At 41.6% G+C, this 25,122-nt stretch overlaps 1 protein-coding gene across 3 annotated transcripts in view; it reads right to left on the reverse strand.

Moving 5' to 3' along the window:
- Positions 1-25,122, reverse strand: part of MCUB (mitochondrial calcium uniporter dominant negative subunit beta) — a 1,088,652-nt gene that overhangs the window by 82,302 nt on the left and 981,228 nt on the right. The window contains exon 2 of one of the 3 annotated variants that reach the window (XM_050791032.1): positions 23,463-23,612. In XM_050791032.1, the coding sequence (XP_050646989.1) occupies positions 23,463-23,561 (99 nt within the window). In that variant the 5' untranslated portion in view covers positions 23,562-23,612. Of the gene's footprint in view, positions 1-23,462; positions 23,712-25,122 lie in introns of those variants that run through there. The other 2 variants (XM_050791031.1, XM_050791033.1) reach the window with 2 other exon arrangements.

Consider the following 25,122-nt stretch of genomic DNA (forward strand, 5'->3'; position numbering starts at 1 on the left):
TATGGGAAAAGACCAAACCTACATTTGATTGGTGTACCTGAAAGTGACGGGGAGAATGGAACCAAGGTGGAAAACACTCTTCAGGATATTATCCAGGAGAACTTCCCCAACCTAGCAAGGCAGGCCAATATTCAAATTCAGGAAATACAGAGAATACCCCAAAGATACTCTTCGAGAAGAGCAACCCCAAGACACATAATTGTCAGATTCACCAAGCTTGAAATGAAGGAAAAAATGCTAAGGCCAGCTAATCCCAAAATCTCCTAAGCTGATAAGCAACTTCCCACAAAGGGAAGCCCATCAGACTAACAGTGGATCTCTCAGCAGAAACTCTACAACCCAGAAGAGAGTGGGGGCCAATATTCAACATTCTTAAAGAAAAGAATTTTCAACCCAGAATTTCATATCCAGCCAAACTAAGCTTCATAAGTGAAGGAGAAATAAAATCCTTTACACACAAGCAAATGCTGAGAGATTCTGTCACTACCATGCCTGCCTTAAAAGAGCTCCTGAAGGAAGCACTAAACATGGAAAGAAACAACCAGTACCAGCTACTGCAAAAACATGCCAAATTGTAAAGATCTTCAATGCTAGGAAGAAACTGCATCAACTAATGGGTAAAAAAACCAGCTAACATCATAATGACAGGATCAAATTCACACATAACAATATTAACCTTAAATGTAAGTAGGCTAAATGCCCCAATTAAAAGACACAGACTGGCAAACTGGATAAAGACTCAAGACCCATCAGTGTGCTGTATTCAGGAGACCCATCTCATGTGCAGAGACACACATAGGCTCAAAATAAAAGGGATGGAAGGAGATCTACCAAGCAAATGGAAAGCAGGAAAAAAGCAGGGATTGCAATCCTACTCTCTGATAAAACAGACTTTAAACCAACAAAAGATCAAAAGAGACAAAGAAGGCCATTACATAATGGTAAAGGAATCAATTGAACAAGAAGAGCTAACTATCCTAAATATATATGCACCCAATACAGGAGCACCCAGATCTGTAAAGCAAGTTCTTACAGACCTACAAAGAGACTTAAGACTCCCACACAATAAAAGTGGGAGACTTTAATACCCCACTGCCAATATTAGATCAAGAAGCCAGAAGATTAACAAGGATATCCAGGACTTGAACTCAGTTCTGGACCAAGCAGACCTAATAGACATCTACAGAACTCCACCCCAAATCAACAGAATATACATTCTTCTCAGCACCACATCACGCTTATTCCAACATTGACCACAGTTGGAAGTAAAGCACTCCTCAGCAAATGTAAAAGAACAGAAATCACAACAAACTCTTTCTCAGACCACAGTGCAAACAAATTAGAACTCAGGATTAAGAAACTCATTCAAAACTGCACAACCACATGGAAACTGAACAACCTGCTCCTGAATGACTACTGGGTAAATACTGAAATGAAGGCAGAAATAAAGATGTTCTTTGAAACCAATGAGAACCAAGACACAACGTACCAGAATCTCTGGGACACATTTAAAGCAGTGTGTGGAGGGAAATTTATAGCACTAAATGCCCACAAGAGAAAGCAGGAAAGATCTAAAATTGACACCCTAACATCACAATTAAAAGAACTAGAGAAGCAAGAGCAAACAAATTCAAAAGCTCCCAGAAGGCAAGAAATAACTAAGATCAGAGCAGAACTGAAGGAGATAGAGGCACAAAAAACCCTTCAAAAGAAATCAATGAATCCAGGGGCTAGTTTTTTGAAAAGATCAACAAAATTGATAGACTGCTAGCAAGACTAATAAAGAAGAAAAGAAAGAATCAAGTAGACGCAATAAAAAATGATAAAGGGGATATCGCCACTGATCCCACAGAAATACAAACTACCATCAGAGAATACTATAAACACCTCTATGCAAATAAATTAGAAAATCTAGAAGATATGCATAAATTGCTGGACACATACACCCTCCCAGGAATCAGTTGAATCTCTGAATAGACCAATAACAGGCTCTGAAACTGAGGCAATAATTAATAGCCTACCAACCAAAGTCCAGGACCAGATGGATTCACAGCTGAATTCTACCAGAGGTACAAAGAAGAGCTGGTACCGTTCCTTCTGAAATGATTCCAATCAATAGAAAAAGAAGGAATCCTCCCTAACTCATTTTATGAAGCCAGCATCATCCTGATACCAAAACCTGGCAGAGACACAACAAAAAAAGAGAATTTTAGACCAATATCCCTGATGAACATCGACGCAAAAGTCCTCAATAAAATACTGGCAAACCAAATCCAGCAGCACATCTAAAAGCTTATTCACAATGATCAAGTCGGCTTCATCCCTGGGATGCAAGGCTGGTTCAATACACGCAAATCAATAAACTTAATCCATCACATAAACAGAACCAACCACAAAAACCACATGATTATCCTCAACAGATGCAGAGAAGGCCTTCAATAAAATTCAACAGCCCTTCATGCTAAAAACTTTCAATAAACTAGGTATTAATGGAACATACCTCAAAATAAGAGCTATTTATGACAAACCCACAGCCAGTATCATACTGAATGGGCAAAAACTGGAAGCGTTCCTGTTGAAAACTGGCACAAGACAGGGATGCCCTCTCTCACCATTCCTATTCAACATAGTGTTGGAAGTTCTGGCCAGGGCCATCAGGCAAGAGAAAGAAATAAAGGGTATTCAATTAGGAAAAGAGGAAGTCACATTGTTCCTGTTTGCAGATGAGACGACTGTATATTTAGAAAACCCCATCATCTCAGCCCAAAATCTCCTAAGCTGATAAGCAACTTCAGCAAACTCTCAGGATACAAAATCAATGTGCAAAAATCACAAGCATTCCTATACACCAATAATAGACAAACAGCCAAATCATGAGTGAACTTCCATTCACAATTGCTACTAAGAGAATCAAATACCTAGGAATCCAACTTAGAAGGGATGTGAAGGACCTCTTCAAGGAGAACTACAAACCACTGCTCAACAAAATAAAAGAGGACACAAACAAATGGAAGAACATTCCATGCTTATGGATAGAAAGAATCAATATCATGAAAATGGCCATACCACCCAAGGTAATTTATAGATTCAATGCCATCCCCATCAAGCTACTAATGACTTGCTTCACAGAATTGGAAAAAACTACTTTGAAGTTCATATGGAACCACAAAAGAGTCCACATTGCCAAGACAACCGTAAGCCAAAATAACAAAGCTGAAGGCATCATGCTACCTGACTTCAAACTATACTACAAGGCTACAGTAACTAAAACAGCATGGTAGTGGTACCAAAACAGATATACAGACCAACGGAACAGAACAGAGGCCTCAGAAATAACACCACACATCTACAACCATCTGATCTTTGACAAACCTGACAAAAACAAAAAATGGGGAAAGGATTCCCTATTTAATAAATGGTGCTGGGAAAACGAGTTAGCCATATGTAGAAAGCTGAAACTGGATCCCTTTCTTACACCTTATATAAAAATTAATTCAAGATGGATTGAAGACTTAAATGTCAGACCTAAACCCATTAAAACCCTAGAAGAAAACCTAGGCAATACGATTCACGACACAGGCATGGGCAAGGACTTCATGACTAAAACACCAAAAGGGATGACAACAAAAGCCAAAATAGAGAAATGGGATCTAATTAAACTCAAGAGCTTCTGCACAGCAAAAGAAACTACCATCAGAGTGAACAGGCGACCTACAGAATGGGAGAAAATTCTCACAATTTACCCATCTGACAAAGGGCTAATATCCAGAATCTACAAAGAACTTAAACAAAAGTACAAGAAAAAAACAACCCCATCAAAAAATAGGGAAGAATATGAACAGACACTTCTCAAAAGAAGACATTTATGCAGCCAACAGACACATGAAAAAATGCTCATCATTAGTGGTCATCAGAGAAACGCAAATCAAAACCACAATGAGATACCATCTCACACCGGTTAGAATGGCAATAATTAAAAAGTCAGGAAACAACAGATGCTGGAGAGGATGTGGAGAAACAGGAACGCTTTTACACTGTTGGTGGGGGTATAAATTAGTTCAGCCATTGTGGAAGACAGCGTGGCGATTCCTCAAGGATCTAGAACTAGAAATACCATTTGACCCAGCAATCCCATTACTGGGTATATACCCAAAGGATTATAAATCATGCTACTGTAAAGACACATGCACACGTATGTTTACTGTGGCACTATTCACAATAGCAAAGACTTGGAACTAACCCAAATGTCCATCAATGATAGACTGGATTAAGAAAATGTGGCACATATACACCATGGAATACTATGCCGCCATAAAAAAGGATGAGTTCATGTCCTTTGCAGGGACATGGATGCAGCTGGAAACCATCATGCTGAGCAAACTATCACAAGGACAGAAAACCAAACACCACATGTTCTCACTCATAGGTGGGAAATGAACAATGAGAACACTTGAACACAGGGCGGGGAACACCACACTTTGGGGCCTGTCATGGGGTGGGGGGAGGGGGAGGGATAGCAAACCAACATGGCACATGTATACCTATGTAACAAACCTGCACATTGTGCACATGTGCCCTAGAATTTAAAGTATAATAAAAATAAATAAATAAATGTTTCATGTTCATTTGGGGGGATTTGGTTCATTATTTCTTCTTTAATATAACTGCTATTGTCAGACTTTAAATCTCATTTTTATTCTGACTCATTCTCTGGATAAATTTAAAGTTGGCAATAACATACAGCTCTTTTCTATGTGGCAGTGGTCAGGATTTTTGCACTGATCCTTAGGTGTCTTTGAGTGAATTTAAAAGTTGGCTTCCTTTCCTCGATACATTCATGATCATTTGCCAGAAAAGCATAATAAATTTACCTATCCACAATGCAAATGCCATGTCTTACATGTAGCACCCTAGATTAAGTGCAAAACCTGCCTAATGCTACGTGGTGGTCCTGCTTTGCTTTAAGTGTGAGGTTTACACTTTGGGAGGCCGAGATGGGTGGATCACAAGGTGAAGAGATCGAGATCATCCTGGCCAACATGGTGAAACCCCGTCTCTACTAAAAACACAAAAATTAGCTGGGCGTGGTGGCTGGCGCCTGTAGTCTCAGCTACTTAGGAAGCTGAAGCAGGAAAATCACTTGAACCTGGGAAGGGGAGGATACAACAGTGAGCCAAGATTGTGCCACTGCACTCCAGCCTGGCTACAGAGCGAGACTCCGTCTAAAAAAAAAAAAAAGTGAGGTTTTAATCAGAGTCTCAACAACTAAAATATGCTATGGAGGAAAAAGAAATCAACCCATACACTTTGAGTTTCAAATCCACAACCATACATTTTAAAGTAGAAAACAGAAGTATCACACATGGTCCCTGACCTCAGAGAATGTCTAGTCTAACAGAAGTAACAAATCATGGGAAAAACCAATGCTCTGTATAGTGTGTCACTGACAACCAAGGCAGTGGAAGCAAGTGTGAAGGAATACTGGAGGCAGAACTCCAGTGAATAGGATATGGTTATGCAAACAGAAGGAAAGTAAGACATAAAAGTCCTGGTACTTTCAAACTTCAAGCTGATTTTTCTTGTGACTTGTTCATTTTTATCATCCAGGAATTAAGGGGATTTCCTTCATAGGGTTTATCTTCAGTTTGCCCATGTCTATTTCTGTGCTTCAAAAGAGAGAGAGGAGAAAAATAGGGCAATGTCGTTTTTTGAAAGCATGAGATTCTTTGGGAGGCTGAGTCAGGAGGAGCGCTTGTGCCAGGAGTTCAAGACCAGCCTGGGAACACAGTGAGACCTTGTCTCTACAAAATATTAAAAAAAAAAAAAATTGGCCAGGCATGGTAGTGCACACATGTAGTCCCAGCTATCTGGGAGGCTGAGGCAGGAGGACTGCTTGAGCCCAGGAGGTTGAGGCTGCAGTAAGTTAAGTAAGCCATGATAGTATCTCTCGACTCCAGCCTGGGTAACAGAATAAATCCCTGTCTCAAAAAAAAAAAAAAAGTATGAGATTCATTATGAAGACTTGGACTTAAGTCCTGGCTCCACTACCTACTGTGTGAAACATTTATTTAATCTTTCTGGGCCTCAATTTTCCCATCTATGTAAGATGTATGTCAAGGCCATGTAGAAATTCTATGAGATTGTATGTACAGAAAATACTTTGTAAGAAGTTATTTTTAATGAGTTATCAAATTTTCATACATCAACCAACCATTGAGATGTCACGAACTATATTCCTATATATTGGTTTATGAGCACTTAGGAGAATAACTTTAAAATTTAAGATACTGGATTTTGTGTGTGTGGAGGGAGGAGAGATTGGTTTTAAGCAACAAAAGAGATAGCTATGTACTAAACTCTCATTTTGCTACAGATATGATACTGAGCCAAACTGTCTTTTGAAGTTCCTTGCCCAATATTCTTGGATTATTTGAAGTCATACTTGACATCTGACTATGCAAAGAATTAAACTCTCTTTTAATTAATATAAGTTTTCCACATAAAACTGATGTGGCTAGGTCATTTTTGTGGTTCCTTTTAATATTTAATCTCATAGCTCTTAAAGAATTCAAGTACCCATTTTAGGCTATGAAACGATCAAGTTTTAGCAATATTCAAAACTCTTCTTCAATTAAGTCAGGTGACAGGCTGGGTCTGAGCCTTAGTTACTTTATCAGCCGATTAGTAAATACAGGGTAATATCAGTACCTATTTCCTAGGACTCCCAGAAGTGAGGGGGATTGAGTGAGACAAAGCTCATGATATCGTGTGGCACATGCTCAGCATTAACTATTGTTTTCCATATAATATTATTATTATTACTATTTTTTGAGACATAGTCTCGTTCTGTCACCCAGGCTGGAGTGCAGTGGTGCGATCTCGGTTCACTCCAAGCTCCGCCTCCTGGTTCACGCCATTCTCCTGCCTCAGCCTCCCAAGTAGCTGGGACTACAGGCGCCCACCACCATGCCCAGCTAATTTTTTGCATTTTTAGTAGAGATGGCGTTTCACCGCATTAGCCAGGATGGTCTCAATCTCCTGACTTCGTGATCTGCCCGCCTCGGCCTCCCAAAGTGCTGGGATTACAAGCATGAGCCACTGTGCCCAGCCTTGTTTTACAAATATTATTAATGAAACAAAAGGAGTGCTGACTTCAAAAGCTGCTGGTATTAAAAACTACACAGGATTGACTTTGAAAAAATTAGCTCTGTCATTAAAAATGATTGAATAAAGCACCTGAAGTTTTAACCTGGACTGAGGATTTTTTCCATTTCAGTTTTAATGAATATTACAAAGTTCATGATTAAGGGAACCATAAAGAAATAATTTCTGGCTGGGTGTGGTGGCTCACGCCTGTAACCCCAGCACTTTGGGAGGCTGAGGCAGGCAGATCACTTGAGGTCAGAAGTTCCAGACCAGCCTGGCCTACGTGGTGAAACCCTGGCTCTACTAAAAGTACAAAAATTAGCTGGGTGTGGTGGCACATGATTGTAATCCCAGCTACTCAGGAGGCTGAGGCGGGAGGATCACTTGAACCTGGGAGGCAGAGGTTGCAGTGAGCCGAGATCGCCCCACTGCACTCCAGCCTGGATGACAAAGTGAGACTCCATCTCAAAAAAAAACAAGAAAGAAAATAAAGAATTTCTGAGTGTCTGGCTTGGCCCTTGACACAGGGTTGTGGTCCACAACCCCTTCATCTTGTCGCCCCCATCAATACTAGTCCAAGGTTAGTATACCATCCCTAGTGGTTCCCTTGTGCCCACATCTCTATGAATAATCCTTTGTGTATAAACTTCCCTCTAATTATCCTAATCTCAGTAGGCCATCTGTTTCCTGTTGGACCACGAATTATACAATCACTTTACACTCTCACTAGCAACCCAAAAGAGTTCCCACATCATGCCATGCTTTACGCTTTGAGTTTTTTGTTTCTCTTTGGCAATTTGACAGGCCAAAAAAAAAAAAAAAAAGCAAATGTTATCTTTTTCTACTATTGTTTTTGCATTTTTTGACTATCAGTGAGGCTGACCACTTTTCAGGTTTATTTACATTTTTGTTCCCTGTTGTGAAAACCACTCATGTCTTTTACCCATTTCTTAATGTTTTTCTGATAAGTTTGAATGATCACTTCATATATATTTGTTATTTGGATGAAGGAAACAAATACCTACTTGACTTACCATAAGTAAAAATGGAAATTTACTCTGAGGACTTAGGAATATCTCTTATGGAGGCTACACAGAAGGATTTAGTTAAGCCTCAGGAATGGACTCAGGATCAGGAACTGGAGTGTTATATTGAGGTTGGGAAGTCCTCTTGATCCACATTTTGTCTCCTCCTGTCTGCCTGTCAGCATCATTCTGCTTATTACTATAAAATCAATTGTTACTGCTTCTTGGTCCACATGGTAGAAAATCGTCACCACCAAAGGTACCAAAGTACAACTCCACTATTCAAAAGAGCAGCCAGCAGAGGTAAGAATCCTCGACTTAATTCTAAATTTCTGGGTCAGGTGGTCAGTTGAATGAAGGTCAGATTGGACTAAGATGGCCAATTAGACTAAACCAGGTAGATAAGAGTGAAAAGGTTCCCAGGAAAGTAGTGTGACTAGCACAGTAGTATGACTAGCACAGACTACAAAGCTGTTCTAAAACATTCAAAACCAAGAACATTACTATGCTAACTATTATATTATACATAACTATTATATTAATAATTTTAATGGTCACTGCTATACTTATGAAATGACCTTTTTCTAATGCCTTACATAAATGGGATAACTATAAATATTGAGATATTTCATCCTAATTTAGTGTGAAAGATAGATTAAGGTAGTATATTTTCTCTCCAAGAGAGGTTAGACTTTGGTATCTTTTTCACATAATTGCAGGCATAACAACTGTTGATTACAATGCTTAGTCACTGGCACAAATTCAGACTCCACTAATTAAATGGCAGCACAATTCCACTAAATTGAATAATCTAATTAAATGAATCTGGCTGGATTCGTTATAAAGTGAATTTCATATGCCAAGATGGACTATAACCTGTCAGTACAGCAGCCAAGCTTAAGCTCAAATGAACAACAGTTATGAGTAGTACACTTGTGTTGCTTTCAGGCAAATCCTCACAACAAACAATCTAACCCCCAACGACCTTTTACAGAAAGATTAATAATATATCAATAAAAAGCTAAAACAAAATTACTCTCACTAAATAGTACACTATAAATAAGCCAAAGCTTTTCCTTGGCAGGGAAGGCAGATGGTAAGGAGCAGGCAGAACAAGGGATGAACAGCGGTAGGCTAATTTTAGCAAGGCATCCGAGTTTATCAATCTCCAAACCTCAGTGGTTTCTGACACTGTGATGGATATCAAATCTGGGTACCCAAGGGACCTCAGAGAACATCAGAGATAAAAGGGAGCTTAGAGATCAAGATCACCTCAGCTTCCATTCTGACCTGGGGCAGCCATGAGTCTCAAATGCCCCTACTCAAGCAAACTTTTTGGCTTCTCAATAATCTACCCATCTTCCTTTCTACTCAGTCTAACTTCTCCTGCAATTATAAGTCTCATACTTTTTTTGGATCTCTCTGTCTTACCCAATCTATCTTTGGGTTGGATTCTCTGACCCTGGAACAAGTGCTGCTTCCCTGATTTCTATTCTAGGCACTAACACTGTATTTAAAATGAGCACTTTGTTATCAGTGCTTGACCAGTCTGGGTCTGTCTCCCATCCTTCCTTGGCCTGACCAGCGTGGCAGTGCTCATGAGTGCAGCTGCCACCTTCAAGCACTGCACAACAACTGCTGCCTCATTCCTCATATGATGGTTATTAACGTCTTGCATATGTCCTCAAATTCTCCCTTTTTGACTGCTCTGTGAAAACAGATCTGGGACCTTTAAATATTTTTCCTTTGCTGACTGGCACTGAAGAGGAAACTAGAGGACACTAGAGCGACACTGACAGAGGTAAAGATTTTGCTTCCTGGTTCGGGTGTGTTCACTTCGCAGGCTCCTATTGCATAGATATAGATGGCTTCTCCAGCACCAGGCTCTAGCTGTGTTGGTAGTTTTTCCAGTGCTTCTTTAGCTTCTGCCTGAGTTCTTTTAGAAACATGGGAGTCCTATACTTCAAGAAGCAGTCTATTAGGGAACAGCCAGAATGGATACAAAAATTTTCTTGAACTGAGCTGAACTCTGCCTACCTATTCTGCTCTATCTTGGGAGTAATTTCCTTGCTCAGAAGCAACACAGAATGACACCTTCTTTCACATGATACCATCTCAGATATTTGAATACAAGTATCTTTGCTTTTCCTTAGCTTCCTTTTCACTAGATTAAAAATATGCAGCCCCAGTCGGGCATAGTGGCTCACACCTGTAATCCCAGCATTTTGGGAGGCAGAGCCAGGAGTTCAACACCAGTTTGGCCAACATGGTAAAACTCTGATTGTACTAAAAGCACAAAAATTAGCCGGGCATGGTGGTGGTGCGCCTGTAATCCCAGCTTCTTGGGAGGCTGAGGCAGGAGAATCACTTGAACCTGGGAGGTAGAGGTTGCAGTGAGCTGAGATTGCGCGACTGCAATCCAACCTGAGCAACAGAGCGAAACTCTGTCTCAAAAAAAAAAGAAAAGAAAAAGAAAAAATTCAGCCCTTTTAATCATCTCCTAAAAGAACTCTCAATATCTTAATCATCTTCTGAATGCACCTCCCTCTCCAGCTTTATCAGTGTTCTTTGTAAAGTACTGCCCCAGTAACAAAACACAATGCCCTTGATGCAGTCTGACAATCAATGTGACAATCCCAATATAATGAAATGGAACTGTTTCTTGCTGTAATCAGATGCTACACTTCTCTTCAATTAGTTAGGAGCCATACTAGCTTCTAGAATCCATCATTCATGAGTGGATCAATGGAAACTCCCAGATCCCGTGTACAGAACTACCAAGCCAGGACTCACTCATCCTATACATACTTTTCGCCCCCATTAAGAGAAACAACCTTTTCCTAGCATTGCTAAATCAGTTTTGTTCCTACTACTCTTTTTTTTTTTTTTTTGAGACAGAGTCTTGCTGTGCTACCCAGGCTGGAGTGCAGTGGCATGATCTCCGCTCACTGCAAGCTCCGCCTCCCGGGTTCACACCATTTTCCTGCCTCAGCCTCCCGAGTAGCGGGGACTACAGGTGCCTGCCACCACGGCCAGCTAATTTTTTTGTATTTTTAGTAGAGATGGGGTTTCACAGTGTTGGTCAGGATGGTCTCGATCTCCTGACCTTGTGATCTGCCTGCCTCGGCCTCCCAAGATGCTGGGATTACAGGCGTGAGCCACCGTGCCCAGCCTGTTGCTAATACTCTTAAAGCAATGGTTAATATGTGCTTACTAAGCCCAGATTAGTCTGGTGCAGTGTGGGATGAGAATAATAAGACTCCAGAAAAAGACAATTCCACAGGACCTACAATGATATTTTATGTTTTGACACTGCTGGGCACAGGTACAGTTCATAATGTTTATATCAGTAATAATATTAAATACTTCCAATACTACATATATGTACATATTATAAATAGCACTTCGGACAACTCATTAATTGAAGCCTTACTAATGTTCCACAGACAATACACAGAGTGACTAGTTCAGAAATATATATATAGCTATGGCAATCTAGCCATTTCATTCTATAAAACAATAATTATATTGCAGTAGTATGAAAAGCCATTAAACATTTCTAATATCTCAAAGTTATGCATTTGAAACTGATCAATAGTGACATCCAAATCTGACAAATTAAAAAACCATGTATATAAGTCAAAGTGACGTGATTAAGTAAATAACATGACTTCATTATAGGATGTCATGCTAATAAATCTCTTTCTAAATATACCCTGAACTAGCGTGAATTAGTCTCAGTTATATTACATACTAAGACACATTTTATTCTAAGATACAGCTAGTTAACATCTTTCAACTATCCTAAATATCTAAGATTTCCTGTTTTTAGAACATATTTATAACAAGCTTGTCTATAAAATGCTACTAAAACATACTAGATATGCATAATACTTTTAATAACTTTTATTAGTGTTCATTTAGCTATCAGTCATCAGAATTCCTCTAAAGTAAGTCCTCCCTAAAACCATATCGTCAGCATCTTTTCTCAGCTATATTTATTTTCTTCCTTATCAGATGTCATTGCATAAACTTCAGTTCTGGCCTCAAATTCTAATTTAACCATTATAATGTATTTCTCTCTCTTCCTTAGTGTGTAAGTATATAAGACTATATCCTTTTCTATTATGGTACAGCCTGGAGGGCAGCTTATAATGAACCCAATAAGGTGTCAGATGTTCCTGTTCTAGCTCAAATTACTTTTTACGTTTTTCAGAGAGAAATAAAGTTTCCTCGTAAATATCTATTGCTGAGGAACACTCATAAGTGAGGCTCAATAGTGTCTTGGAAATTCAGTGGCCCCAAAACAAAACTACCCTGTTTCTGGACAAGGGGACTGTGGCAGATATAACTAAACATCTGCTAGAATACATTCTTCCTTTTCCCACAGTAATGAAGTTTTAGCTAGAATGTGGTTCCTGGCCAGGACTACATATCTCAGCCTTCTTGAAGCTAAATGTGGCCATGTGACATATTCAATAAAATGTTCAATGGAACACAAACACAAGATATGTAACACTCCAGGCCTAGGCCATAACATCTTGCAAGACTCAAACATCCTCTGTGCACTTTTGCTTTTGGAAGTCACATGTAGAAGATGACAAGGAACAGGTCAGCTGTTCCTGAATGACTGTGTGGAGCAGAGCTACTGTTTGACCTGTAGAGTTCATTGCAGAACCATTTCCTAAGAGGGAAAAAACTGGCTTTAACAATAGCTGGGCGCGGTGGCTCATGCCTGCAATCCCTGCATTTTGGGAGGCCAAGGCAGGTGGATCACCTGAGGTCAGGAGTTGGAGACCAGGGCGACCAATGTGGTGAAACTCCGTCTCTACTAAAAATACAAAAATTAGCTGGGCGGGGTGGCATGTGCCTGGAGTCCCAGCTACTCAGGAAGTTGAGACAGGAAATTTGCTTGAACCTGGGAGGCAGAGGTTGCAGTGAGCCAAGATTGCACCACTGCACTCCAGCCTGGGTGACAGAGTGAGACTTGGTCTCAAATAAATAAATAAATAAATAAATAAATAAATAAGGTTTAATCATTGGGTCCTTTGTTTCAGCGGCATAGCTTACTCTGAATAAGAAAGATATATAAAATTTGTTTCTTAAAAAATGGTTTGGGGAAGGAAAAAGAAGGAAAAACGTACACATACTGAGTTCTAATATTGGGCTAGATGAAAGATACCCATGGTTTAACGATTCCAAAGAGAAATAAACCTATTGGAATAAACACCTGTGCCAATGCACTGCCTTGAACGTTCCTTACCCAAGCCTTTTCTTTTTCACCCATCATGTCACTTCTCCCATAGGAAATGCAACTCACTATTGACTCTGATTCTTCCCTTGGCTTCAGACAGGAATTCGTTCCACATCTTAGTCCTAGCATTCCCATTCTCCTCCTTCTCTCATACTTGCCAGGCATTGTGGCCTCATGGTTAGGTATAAGGCTAACACAGAAAACTGCTGAAATCTCTACATATCTTTACATTCCTCCTGTTTTTCCATTGTATCCACTCCTGTTATTCCAGGTCCATGTACAATAATCATGACTTCATGATTGGTCCTTATTAACGTACTCACTTATCTCATCCCACTACACATATATGGGATTGCTACATCTAAATTAGTTCTCTAGCATAACATCTGTATTAGTACTTCCAAAATCTTGATATTGGGTCTATAGACCAGAGGCTGGCCAAAACTACAGCCTATGGGCCAAATCTTGTCTATTTCTGAAAATAAAGTTTATTGGAACAAAACTATGCTTATTCATTTATGTACTATTTATAGCTGCTTTTGCACTACAATGTCAAAGCTGAGTAGTTCGGACAGAGGCCAAAGGCCACCAACAGTGAAAATGTTTACTATTTGGACCTTTATCGGAAAAGTTTACCAACCTCTGATGGAGACCATCATCATTTCTCATAAAGACAATGACAGCTATCTCCTTATACCTCATTAGTTTAACACTAGGACAAGTACCTGTTTTAGCAGAATAAGAAATACGAAGATACACATGCCCAAAGATATAAAAGATACAGCACTTGATCTTCGAGATTACAATGTACAGAGAAAGAGAAGGTACATGGGGGCATGCAGGCACGCTGGTAAGCTCAATACACAAAAAGCCCTAATACAAGGGAGTACAGAAGTACCAAATGAGCAGTAAAAAGAATAAACACTATGTGGAGATAGAAGGAGGAAAGATGATTTTCATCTAGGTAATCAGGAAAGGCTCTATTTATGGAAGCAGTGATGTCAAAGCTGGATTTTTAACCAGAAATAGTATGGGTGAGTGGCAGGCCAAGAGAGCATGAGACAAAATGTTATGGTCTATAACATGCATTACATCTCCTCTTCTATTTCAGGTTTGACCATGGATAAGCATTCTTGGAGCTTCTGTAGTATTGCTTCCTGACAGCCTCCAACAGCATTCATCTCACAATGTCTCAATCTATTTAGAAACTTTTGGTTGGCTGATCAGCCACTGAACAAGATAAGGCACAGGCAGAGCTGCTGTAACACAGAGACCTGGCCGGGAGCGGTGGCTCACACCTGTAATCCCAGCACTTTGGGAGGCTGAGGCAGACGAATCACCTGAGGTCAAGGGTTCGAGACCAGCCTGGCCAATATGGGGAAACCCCATCTCTACTAAAAATACAAAAATTAGCCGGGCGTGGTGGCGGGCACCTGTAATCCCAGCTACTTGGGAGGCTGACGCAGGAGAATCACTTGAACCCAGGAGGCAGAGGTTGCAGTAAGCCAAGATCGCACCACTGCACTCCAGCCCGGGCAACAGAGCGAGACTCCATCTCAAAAAAACAAACCAAAAAAAAAGATAGCCAAGAAAATACTTATATGCCAGTCAGTCCTTCAAGAATTTACGTTTTGTTAAATTTTGTTAATTATGCCCTTTAAAAATCCTGATATGAAAGTATATCTGAAATAAAACAATTAATCAAAATATGATTTGAGACTACTGTTCACAGCTGGGTACAGTGGCTCAGGCCTGTAATCCCAGCACTTTGGGAGGCCGAGGCAGGTGGATCACAAGGTCAGGAGATCAACACCATCCTGGCTAACACGGTGAAACCCCGTCTCTACTAAAAATACAAAAAATTCGCCGGGCATGGTGGCAGGCACCTGTAGTCCCAGCTACTCGGGAGGCTGAGGCAGGACAATGGCGTGAATCCGGGAGGTGGAGCTTGCAGTGAGCCGAGATCTCGCCACTGCACTCCAGTCTGGGAGACAGAGCCAGACTCCATCTCCAAAAAAAAAAAAAGACTACTGTTAACTTTTAATAGAAAATATAATATGTATAAAGGTTCTTTTTGTTAGCTGTTAAAAAATCTTCAATTATTCAAAGCTCATATCACAAAAGTAGACAAGAATGCTTCAGGTTTTCCCTCTAGATTAAGTGGAGAAGAGGAAATTGTGAAGATAAAACCTGAACAGAACACATCATTAAGGAACTTTATATACTATTTTGCTTTTTGTCATCTACCCATTCATTCGTTATGTACCTACTGTGCCAGGGCAGAGGTGATCACAGATGGAGAAGAAACAGTTCTGACCACAGATTGCTGAGAGTCCAGGTGGGAAAGTCATACAAGCACAACTAACTATAATGTGTGGTCAAACGATGTAAGTTGTGTAAGTATTGTGGTGCTGAAAAACGAACTATAATTGAATCTGCCTGCAGAGATCTGAAGAGACCTCATGAAAACTGAAGAGGGGTCAGTGGGGAGGTGGGGGTTGGCTACTGAAACTCAGCCTTGAAAAAAGAGTAGATGTCAGGAGGGTGAAGAAGAGGGGTAAAGGGAGAGAGAGGCACTACTGTGCCTATAATCCCACCACCAAGGCCGGCTAATTTTTTGTATTTTAGTAGAGACCGGGTTTGGTTTCACCATGTTGGCCAAGACAGTCTTGATCTCCAAAAACAAACAAAATGTCTAACAAAGGAGAGAGCCCCACAGGAATACATACAGTACCACGCAGAGTCAGAGAAAAAACAAGAAGGACTCTTCAAAAAGAATAATGCCTTCTTTCTTCCTCAGTACAGGAACAGGGCATTCATTATTTACTGTTATGCCCAAGAGGTTGAAAATAAGCAAATTCATCTTTAGGTTCCAGAAATGTGATTTGGGCAATGCATTCATTATAAACAGTTATATATGCAGTTGAATATAATACCACCTGTGTCTACAGTATTTTTTTTTTTTTTGAGACAGAGTCTCGCTCTGTCGCCCAGGCAGCAGTGCAATGGGACCATATTGGCTCACTGCAACCTCTGCCTTGTGTCTCAAAAAAGCCATCTACTCTTCAACCAATTCTCCTGCCTCAGCCTCCCGAGTAGCTCGGATTACAGGTGCCTGCCACCGCACCCAACTAATTTTTTGTATTTTTTAGTAGAGATGGGGTTTCACCATATTGGTCAGACTGGTCTTGAACTGCTGACCTGGTGATCCACCTGCCTCGGCCTCCCAAAATGCTGGGATTACAGGCGTGAGCCACCACGCCTGGCCCACAGCACTTCCTAAAAAAAATAAAAGTAAAGGAAAAAACCAGACCTAATCATCTATTCAATCTAGTAAATATTGTAAGATCCTCAGGAAGAACTCATATTTGTGGGGTGACCCTTGCCAGCCTTCAAGATTTTCCTCTCTAAAGTTTACCACAACAAAGCTTTGCGAACGTGTCAGTTTCTTGATATGAGGGTCAATGTTTTATGTCATTTCTTATTTCTGCTTACAGGCTATATGCATTTTCTTTTTTTTCTTTTTTTCTTTTTTTTTGATACAGAGTCTTGCTCTGTCGCCAGGCTAGAGTGCAGTAGTGCAATCTCAGCTCGCTGCAACCTCCGCCTCTCGGGTTCAAGAGATTCCCCTGCTTCCGCCTCCCAAGTAGCTGGGATTACAGGCACGTGCCACCATGGGGGCTGGTTAATTTTTTGTATTTTAGTAGAGACCGGGTTTGGTTTCACCATGTTGGCCAAGACGGTCTCGATCTCCTGACCTCGTGATCTGCCCACCTTGGCCTCCCAAAGTACTGGGATTACAGGCGTGAGACACTGCGCCCGGCCGGCTATATGCATTTCAAGTCTAGGCCCGTATCTTGCCTCTCTTTCACTGTTCCCTATTTCTTGCCCTCAAATCTATTCAAAAAAATTATCTTCAATAGATCTTGTTTATCATGTAGATTTCATAGATCATTTCTCATCAATATTGTGAATCCTGAACTGAAATCTATTCCCTAAAGAGCTGCCAAAATACAAACCTGGTCTGCAATACTTGTGGTGAGCCTGTAATTAAGGTAAAAATTATGTAAAATCAATACCATTTGGAAGTTTATGAAACAGGAAACTCTCAGAGCAAATGGATTTATAGGGCTTGGTAGTTGATGCAAACTATATTTAAACTCAGGTGGGGATGAGGTAGCAAGGAAATAGGAAGATTCAGAGCAGGTGAGGGCAGCAGGAAGAAAAGAGGAATCTATTTCCATAAGTGAGGAGAGTGAGTAACTTCAGTACTACCACCTTTCTTTAAGAGAGAACTATAGCATCAAAATTAGATTCTTACAGCAACGCCATGTAACACAATTAGTATGTATTGAGCACCTTCGATGGGCAAAACAGCAAAAAGACAAAGTGAACAAGAAAGAGACTGGTCTGCCACACTTCCACAATGAACTACTTAGAATATATTTGTTAAAGGCCGGGCGCGGTGGCTCAAGCCTGTAATCCCAGCACTTTGGGAGGCCGAGACGGGCGGATCACGAGGTCAGGAGATCGAGACCATCCTGGCGAACACGGTGAAACCCCGTCTCTACTAAAAAATACAAAAAACTAGCCGGGCGAGGTGGCGGGCGCCTGTAGTCCCAGCTACTCCGGAGGCTGAGGCAGGAGAATGGCGTAAACCCGGGAGGCGGAGCTTGCAGTGAGCTGAGATCCGGCCACTGCACTCCAGCCGGGGCGACAGAGCCAGACTCCATCTCAAAAAAAAAAAAAAAAAAAAAAAGAATATATCTGTTAAAATATTAAAGAGTTGATTTTTATTTAAAACCTTATTTATACATTACTTTTTTCCCGTTCAAAGATGCTTCTGGAAAAATGGGTGATGACTAGAGGAAAATGAAGGTAGAGAAGATGAAACTATGAGTACTGTAAATACATAACATGCATGGTATAGGTCTTTCACATTTGTTAGAGGTGGGTCAAAAATCTGATCCTCAGCGTTCTGACAGCCATTGCATAACAACACCACTGCCTATACTCTTCACTGCCTGTATAATGTACCCTGCATCCGCTCTGGAGAAACCCAACTATTCTAATACTAAGACCAGACAGCAATTTCTTCCATGGGTCCTCTTAATGGGTACCTTTTAACTGACTACCGTGTTTCATCAACCTCTTTTTTAAAAGGTATATGCCAATGTGGAAAATTCAGTGAAAACATTTGGGTGAAGGATCCTGTGCTACAAATTAAATACACAGCTCAGAGAACAGAGAGCTGGTATGTGTTTAAAAAAAAAGGAAAATTAATACTGTTAAAGTAAATGGGATTAAAAAAGATTCTTCTAGAACATGGCAGAGATAATGCTGTTTTGCTTATTACCTAATGGTTGATAACTTGTAGGATAACCTAAGAGGTCTATTATATAATGGTTTTAGGGTTCTGAAGATAATCCTGAATAAGATTTCACAGATAAAAACACTGATAACAGAATGAAGCATTAGAGAGAGACTTACTCTAATTCATTATGATATGCGAACCCCATCAAATAAATTTTTTTTTTTTTTTTTTGAGACAGGGTCATGCTCTTGTTGCCCAGGCTGAAGTGCAATGGTGTAACACAGTTCACTGCAGCCTCAACCTCATGGGTTCAAGCGATCCTTCCACCTCAGCCTCCTAAAGTAACTGGGACTACAGGCAGGTACACACCACCATGCCTGGCTAATTTTTCGTGTTTTTTGTTTGTTTGTTCGTTTTTTTTTTTTTTTTTTTTTTTTTTTTTTTTTTTTTTTTTGTAGAGACAAGGTCTCACTATGTTGCCCAGGCTGGTCTCAACCCTGTGGGCTCAAGTGATCCTCCTGCCTTGGCCACCCAAAGTGCTAGGATTACAGGCGTGAGCCACTGTGCCCAGCCAAGTTTCAATTTCTTTTGAAAGGAAAAACAGTGGCCAGGCACGGTGGCTCACATCTGTAATCCCAGCACTTTGGGAGGCTAAGGAGGGCGGATCACGAGGTCAGGAGATCGAGACCATTTGGCTAACACGGTGAAACCCTGTATCTACTAAAAATACAAAAAATTAGCCGGGCGAGGTGGCGGGCGCCTGCAGTCCCAGCTACTCGGGAGGCTGAGGCAGGAGACTGGTGTGAACCCGGGAGGCAGAGCTTGCAGTGAGCCGAGATTGCACCACTGCACTCCAGCCTGGGCGACAGAGCGAGACTCCCTCTCAAAAAATAAATAAATAAATAAATAAAATAAAAGAAAGGAAAAACAGTTATTACAACCACTAAGTAAAACTACCACTCTATTGACTGCCAAAGATCATAAAAGATAATTTTTCAATCATTAAGACTATTCTGACATTGACAATACTTTGTTCAATGGTATATTTATATTCCCCTGGTAAAACAACAAAATAGCAATTTTAGGGATGAAAAGGACTTTTAAGATCAGTTAGACATATCTCTTTGTTTTGGGAAGGTGACAAAATAGGCCCAAATATACTGAATGACTTCGGCTAAGTTCACAGAGCTAAGTGGTGGTAGGGCCAGGTTGGCAGGCATTCACGTGTCGCATTGCTAGCCTAACACCAATCAAATTAGTTGCTCACTTCTATTCCATGACCCAAACACATTTAGTTTACATAGCAGATGTTAGTTAGATTAATCAATATTTAGCTTGAGGTTTGCTACCTTAGTTTCACAGGTACCTCATTCAACAAATATCTCTCTGCCAAGACACAAATTATTTCCTAGCTTATAATTTGCTGTAAAACAGCACTAATATCATTTAATCATAATAACAAAAAAGCAAAAAAAAAAAAAAAAAAAAAAAAACCAAAACACTAATACTTAAGTGCTCTAAAGGTGGTAATATTTAATATTTAATAGACAAGCTGGTCTAGCATTACTTTGAGATAAAAGCATCAATGTCTTTTCCATAGTGTAAATACAATCGCCAACACACAACCAATTGCTCTCCTCAGGAGAGGGCTCTGAAGCTAGTTTTATAGAATAGAATACAATGCACCAACTGCAAATACAAGAGATAGTAGGAACATGTCAAACAAGAACGATATGTTCATTAAATTAAAAAGATGAAAACAATTTCTAAATTGACATCTTGTGGTGGAATTTAAACATCCATATGCTTTGTTTCTAGAAGTTAAAAAAAGCACACTCGATACTTAAGCTGTTCTGCAAAGTGCTTGGTGTAAAAAATTTTTAAACATAGCTTATGAAGGGACTCAAATGCTGTATTGGGGACATGAAATCGTATCAGGGAGTTTCTCAATCTAAGTAGCAGAAAACCCGAATTAAGAAAGGCACATTTAAGCAAGGGCTTTCTGTTTAGATGTAATTCACCAAGCACCACAGTTACTCAAAGCTGAGTCCTTGTGCACAGAAACATCAGCAGGAGCCATGGATTGCCCTGACAACCACTCAGCTAGAGTGCTGACAAGCAGAGATGCTGCCACCGGAACGCGATTATGGCCACCAGGCCATGCCTTGCCCAAAGATAATACAATATGTTCTTGCTCTACTACACTTCAGACTAAATGTGTTCTTTAAAAAACAACTCTGTATATCCAAGTCAACAAACTGTTTTTTTCCCCTCACCCAGAAAACACTAGCAGACAATTGCTCACATACAATATGAAGGATGTGAATTGTGTATTTTTCAAAGTTATTAAATGCTCTTATAAGGCACACTCATAGAAGTGTGAAAAACTTCAGAAAGACCAATTATAATTGGGAACACTTATCTGAAATACTGCTTATGACAAGTCCTTGCAAGCTAAGATTTTATGAGCTGTCAGGTCACAAACGAGTTTTTCTAGCTGCTTCACAGGCTCTAGGGGTCTGAATGTTTATGGGAAAAATATATAGAAATAATACTTGCCTTTAGCCACAGGACATTTCATAACAAGTGGGAAAACCACAAAAGAGTGAAACCTTAGAATGGAAAATGTCCGGATAGCCAGGTAATTTGATCAGCAGAAAATGGTTTCGTAGTCCTAGTTAAACTCCTAAAGAGCCAGAATATTTCTATCGGTTTCCTCATGGTAAAATTTAAAAGCTGCATATAAAGCAGCAGCATTTCCACTTCTCAGGTTCTGAAAATTGTCGTTATAGCTGGACAGTTGGCTTAAAACAAAAATTTGCAAGTTAGAAACATTCAAACATAAGGCTTCTTACGATGATTCCTAACTACCGTTTCCCTGTTATTAGGTCTAATAAGCCCGATGGTACCATTTTCTTTTAAAAGGGTATCCACATTCCTGCTGAGGTATGCAATGGCACCACCCTAGATAGCATCAGATGGGAAATACGGAGAAAAGGGATTGGAGTTGATAATTTGAGAAAGAGCAGCGAGTCGCGGGATCCATAAAAATGCTACTCAACGTATTAAACGGACTTAACAGAAAACACTTGGGGCTGGTCGCGGTGGCTCACGCCTGTAATCCCCGCACTTTGGGGGGGCCGATGGGGGCGGATCACAAGGTCAGGAGTTCGAGACCAGCCAGTCTGGCCAACATGGTGAAACCCGGTCTCTACTAAAAATACAGAAATTAGCCGGGTGTGGTGGCGAGCGCCTGTAATCCTAGCTACTGGGGAGGCTGAAATAGGAGAATCGCTTGAACCCAGGAGGCGGAAGTTGCAGTTAGCCGAGATCACGCAACTATACTCCAGTCTGGGTAACAGTGCAAGACTCTGTCCAAAAAAAAAAAAAATAATAATAATCTGTGTTTAAAATGGTGTGTGAAAGAGGTTCCTTGTATTGGGTTGTTTTAATGTTTGGTATATCTTTGACTATGAAATGCAACACTTACAGTAAAAGTAACAATCTTTAAAAGTATAAAAACCCCTTCTCCCCAATGACTTTATAAGTCTACCATTTTACATTTTAGGGAGTTTGCTCCTTTTCTTACATGTAGTAACAACATGGCCTTCCTCATTCTCTTTCAAACATTCCGGGAATTAATTTTCTAAATGCATTTAATCCTTTGGTCACAAACTCAATGAAAAGGAAAAAAAAAAAAACGCACTTTAATATTCCCTGCATCAATTGAAACTGAAGCCCTGAGCCCGTTGGAGGAAAAGGGGGGGAAGGGAAAAAAAAAGAACAAAATAAACAGGAAGTGAAAGTGACAAGAGAATCACACTGCTTACTTTTGGCTTTTAAACCTTCAACAATCTGAAACTAATGTAACAGCCTAGGGGAGGAACAAGCTAAAACTCAGAAAACAGCTCCCTCCCCCACCACACACCCTGAAGGCTTTTTTTAAAGGCTGTCTTTCCTCATCTGGGTCAGAGTTTGCGCTCCCGGGCTCCTGTCAGGCTCCATCGCAATCCTAGTTAAACTCAAGTTTCCGAGTTTCCCCCTCTTGTCTTTTTTGGTGCACATTCAGTCTCTCCTCCTCCTTCAAGCCACGGTTCTCCACAGACCACAATACAACGGTGTCAGGCCAACTGTTACTCACCAGCCCACACTCATGATTCACCCGTCTCTCGGGTGTCTGAACAAAACGCTAGTTTTTCTTCCCTCTGGGAAAGGGAGGTGCTCCCAGATTTCAGGATGGAAATTTCACTCTTCTGCGACCGTCCACACCCGGGACGGTCACTGCCCGGTTCAACGTTTTCGGGCTCCTTAGGGGCTCCGGCACTGATCACCGAGAGGGAACCGGCCCCGCGGCGCAGCGGCTTTGGAAACTTGCTCCTGCCCGGGGGCTGCAGCCCAGAAACTGCCTCCCAGGTTATTCTGCTGCTCCCAGGCCGAAGTCTGGTGGTCCCCACACCCCATCTCGGCCCAGGTGAGGCGCCCCCAGCCGCGGCGCTCTGGCTTCACCTTTCGCGGGCCCGCAGTCTTGACCTCAGCCCTGGCCTCCGTGACCCACGTCGGCTGCCCGGCCACCACCTGTCAGGACCGCCCCGCGCGCGGAGCCCGGCAGCCAGCAAAACGCAGTCGACTGCTCGGCCGCTCGGCTTTTGCTCCCGCCAAAGTTGTCCAAGGCAAACTTTGCACCCGCCTACTCCGGACCCCACGGCCCCGCACCCGCTCTTACCTGGGGCGGCGGCGGCAGCGGCCACGGGCGCGCTGGGCCCCAGATGCCAGGGGTTGGCAGCAGCCGCGCGCGCCACGGCCAGAGGCCCCTCGGGAGCATCCTCCCGCCCAGGCGCGCAGCTCCCGCAGGCGTCACCCGCGCATCCTCCCTCAGCCGGGTTCCTCGTCAGCGCCTGGCGGCTCCGAGCTGTGGGCGCTCCCGCCCCGCGTCTCCCCGCCCAGCCTGCTCGCTTAGCGCGCCGCGGCTCCAGCTGGGGCGGGCTCACGGGAGGGTGTGTCCTTGTTTCCACTTGTCGGCTTTCTACGCATCCGGGCGCAAGGCTGTTTTCTTTCCTCCGACCAAAAAAAAAAAAAAAAGAAAAAGAAAAAAGAAAAGAAAAGAAAAAAAAAAAAAAGAAAAAAGAAAAAGAAAAGAAAAAAAGAGCGGCAGCCAGAGAGCGAACCGCCCTCTGCATCTTAGGTGTCGAGGGCCCCCTCCTCCTCCAGCAGAAGCCTCTCTGGAATGAACAGCAGCAGGCGTCGCACACCTTGCGACCTCCAGATTTTAAAACTCGCTGTTAATTCCCGGCGCTGCGTGCTCTGAGCGCCGTCTTCTCCATCCGACCCGCACGGGGAGAGAAGTGGGGGGTGAGAGGAAAAGAGCGTCCAGCATCTGGAGGGGGCAGGGCCGCTCAGGAAGTTGGTCTTCCCCACCGAGCTTGGAGAAGACGGAGCGAAGCAGGTCGGCCGAGGGCCCCCACCTCTACAACCTGCAAGGCCTCCGCCCGGGGCTGTAGCGCCCGGCCCCTGCTCACTGGCGAGCACGGTGTCAGGCGGGCAGCCCCGGGCCTACCCCTGCGGAGGTTTGTAGTTCACGGTATAGTGACCCAAACCCGAGCTTTTTGGGAAAGTATCTCCCACAGAATTGACTTCTCTTTTGAAGCACCTTTTTAATTGAAGAAGCTTCGGAACCGGAATTGAGTTCTTCTGACTACTGGGAAATCGAATACTTTGAGACTACTTATTTTTGGAAAAAAAAAAACCAAAGGCATTTAAGAGCAACCTAAACCAAGCTTTCGCACAGCTAGCTTACAGTAGGGTTGTTAGATAAAATATAGGATGCCCAGTTAAACTTGAATTTTATATACAAATAGTGTTTTAGTATAAGTATGTCCCAAATATTGCATGGGTCACATTTGTTCTTTTAAAAATGAAATATCTGGGATATACTAAATTTTTTGGTGTTTATCTGAATTCAAATTTAACTGGGCATCCCGCATTTTTATCTCCTGAATCAGTAAGAGGCTTCAGTTAATGAATCAAAGTTGGCAAACATGCAACAAGTGGCAAATCACTCCTGGCGGTCTCCTTTCCTTATTGAAAAGAAAAAGAATCGCAAGTTTCTACGATAGTAAAAAACTTCATCACCATTAAAGACTGATTCACCTGTGTTCACTTAGCGTCTGTCTTTCAAAATACAGTTGCCCTAGATGGAGAGTGACACATTAAACTTTTAAGTTCATATGGGAAGGTAAATTACCTTACCTGAATCTTTTCCTCCTATTAGCTAGTGCTCCAAGTAAAAGAAACGTGTATTTGTTTTTGTTTTTTGTTGTTGTGAAGGGTTTTTGTTTAATAGATCTGAAAAGAATGCCTATACAAAGAATTGACATGAGAAAGCA

Source organism: Macaca thibetana, chromosome 5 (assembly GCF_024542745.1).
Source record: "Macaca thibetana thibetana isolate TM-01 chromosome 5, ASM2454274v1, whole genome shotgun sequence".
Classification (NCBI taxonomy): domain Eukaryota; kingdom Metazoa; phylum Chordata; class Mammalia; order Primates; family Cercopithecidae; genus Macaca; species Macaca thibetana.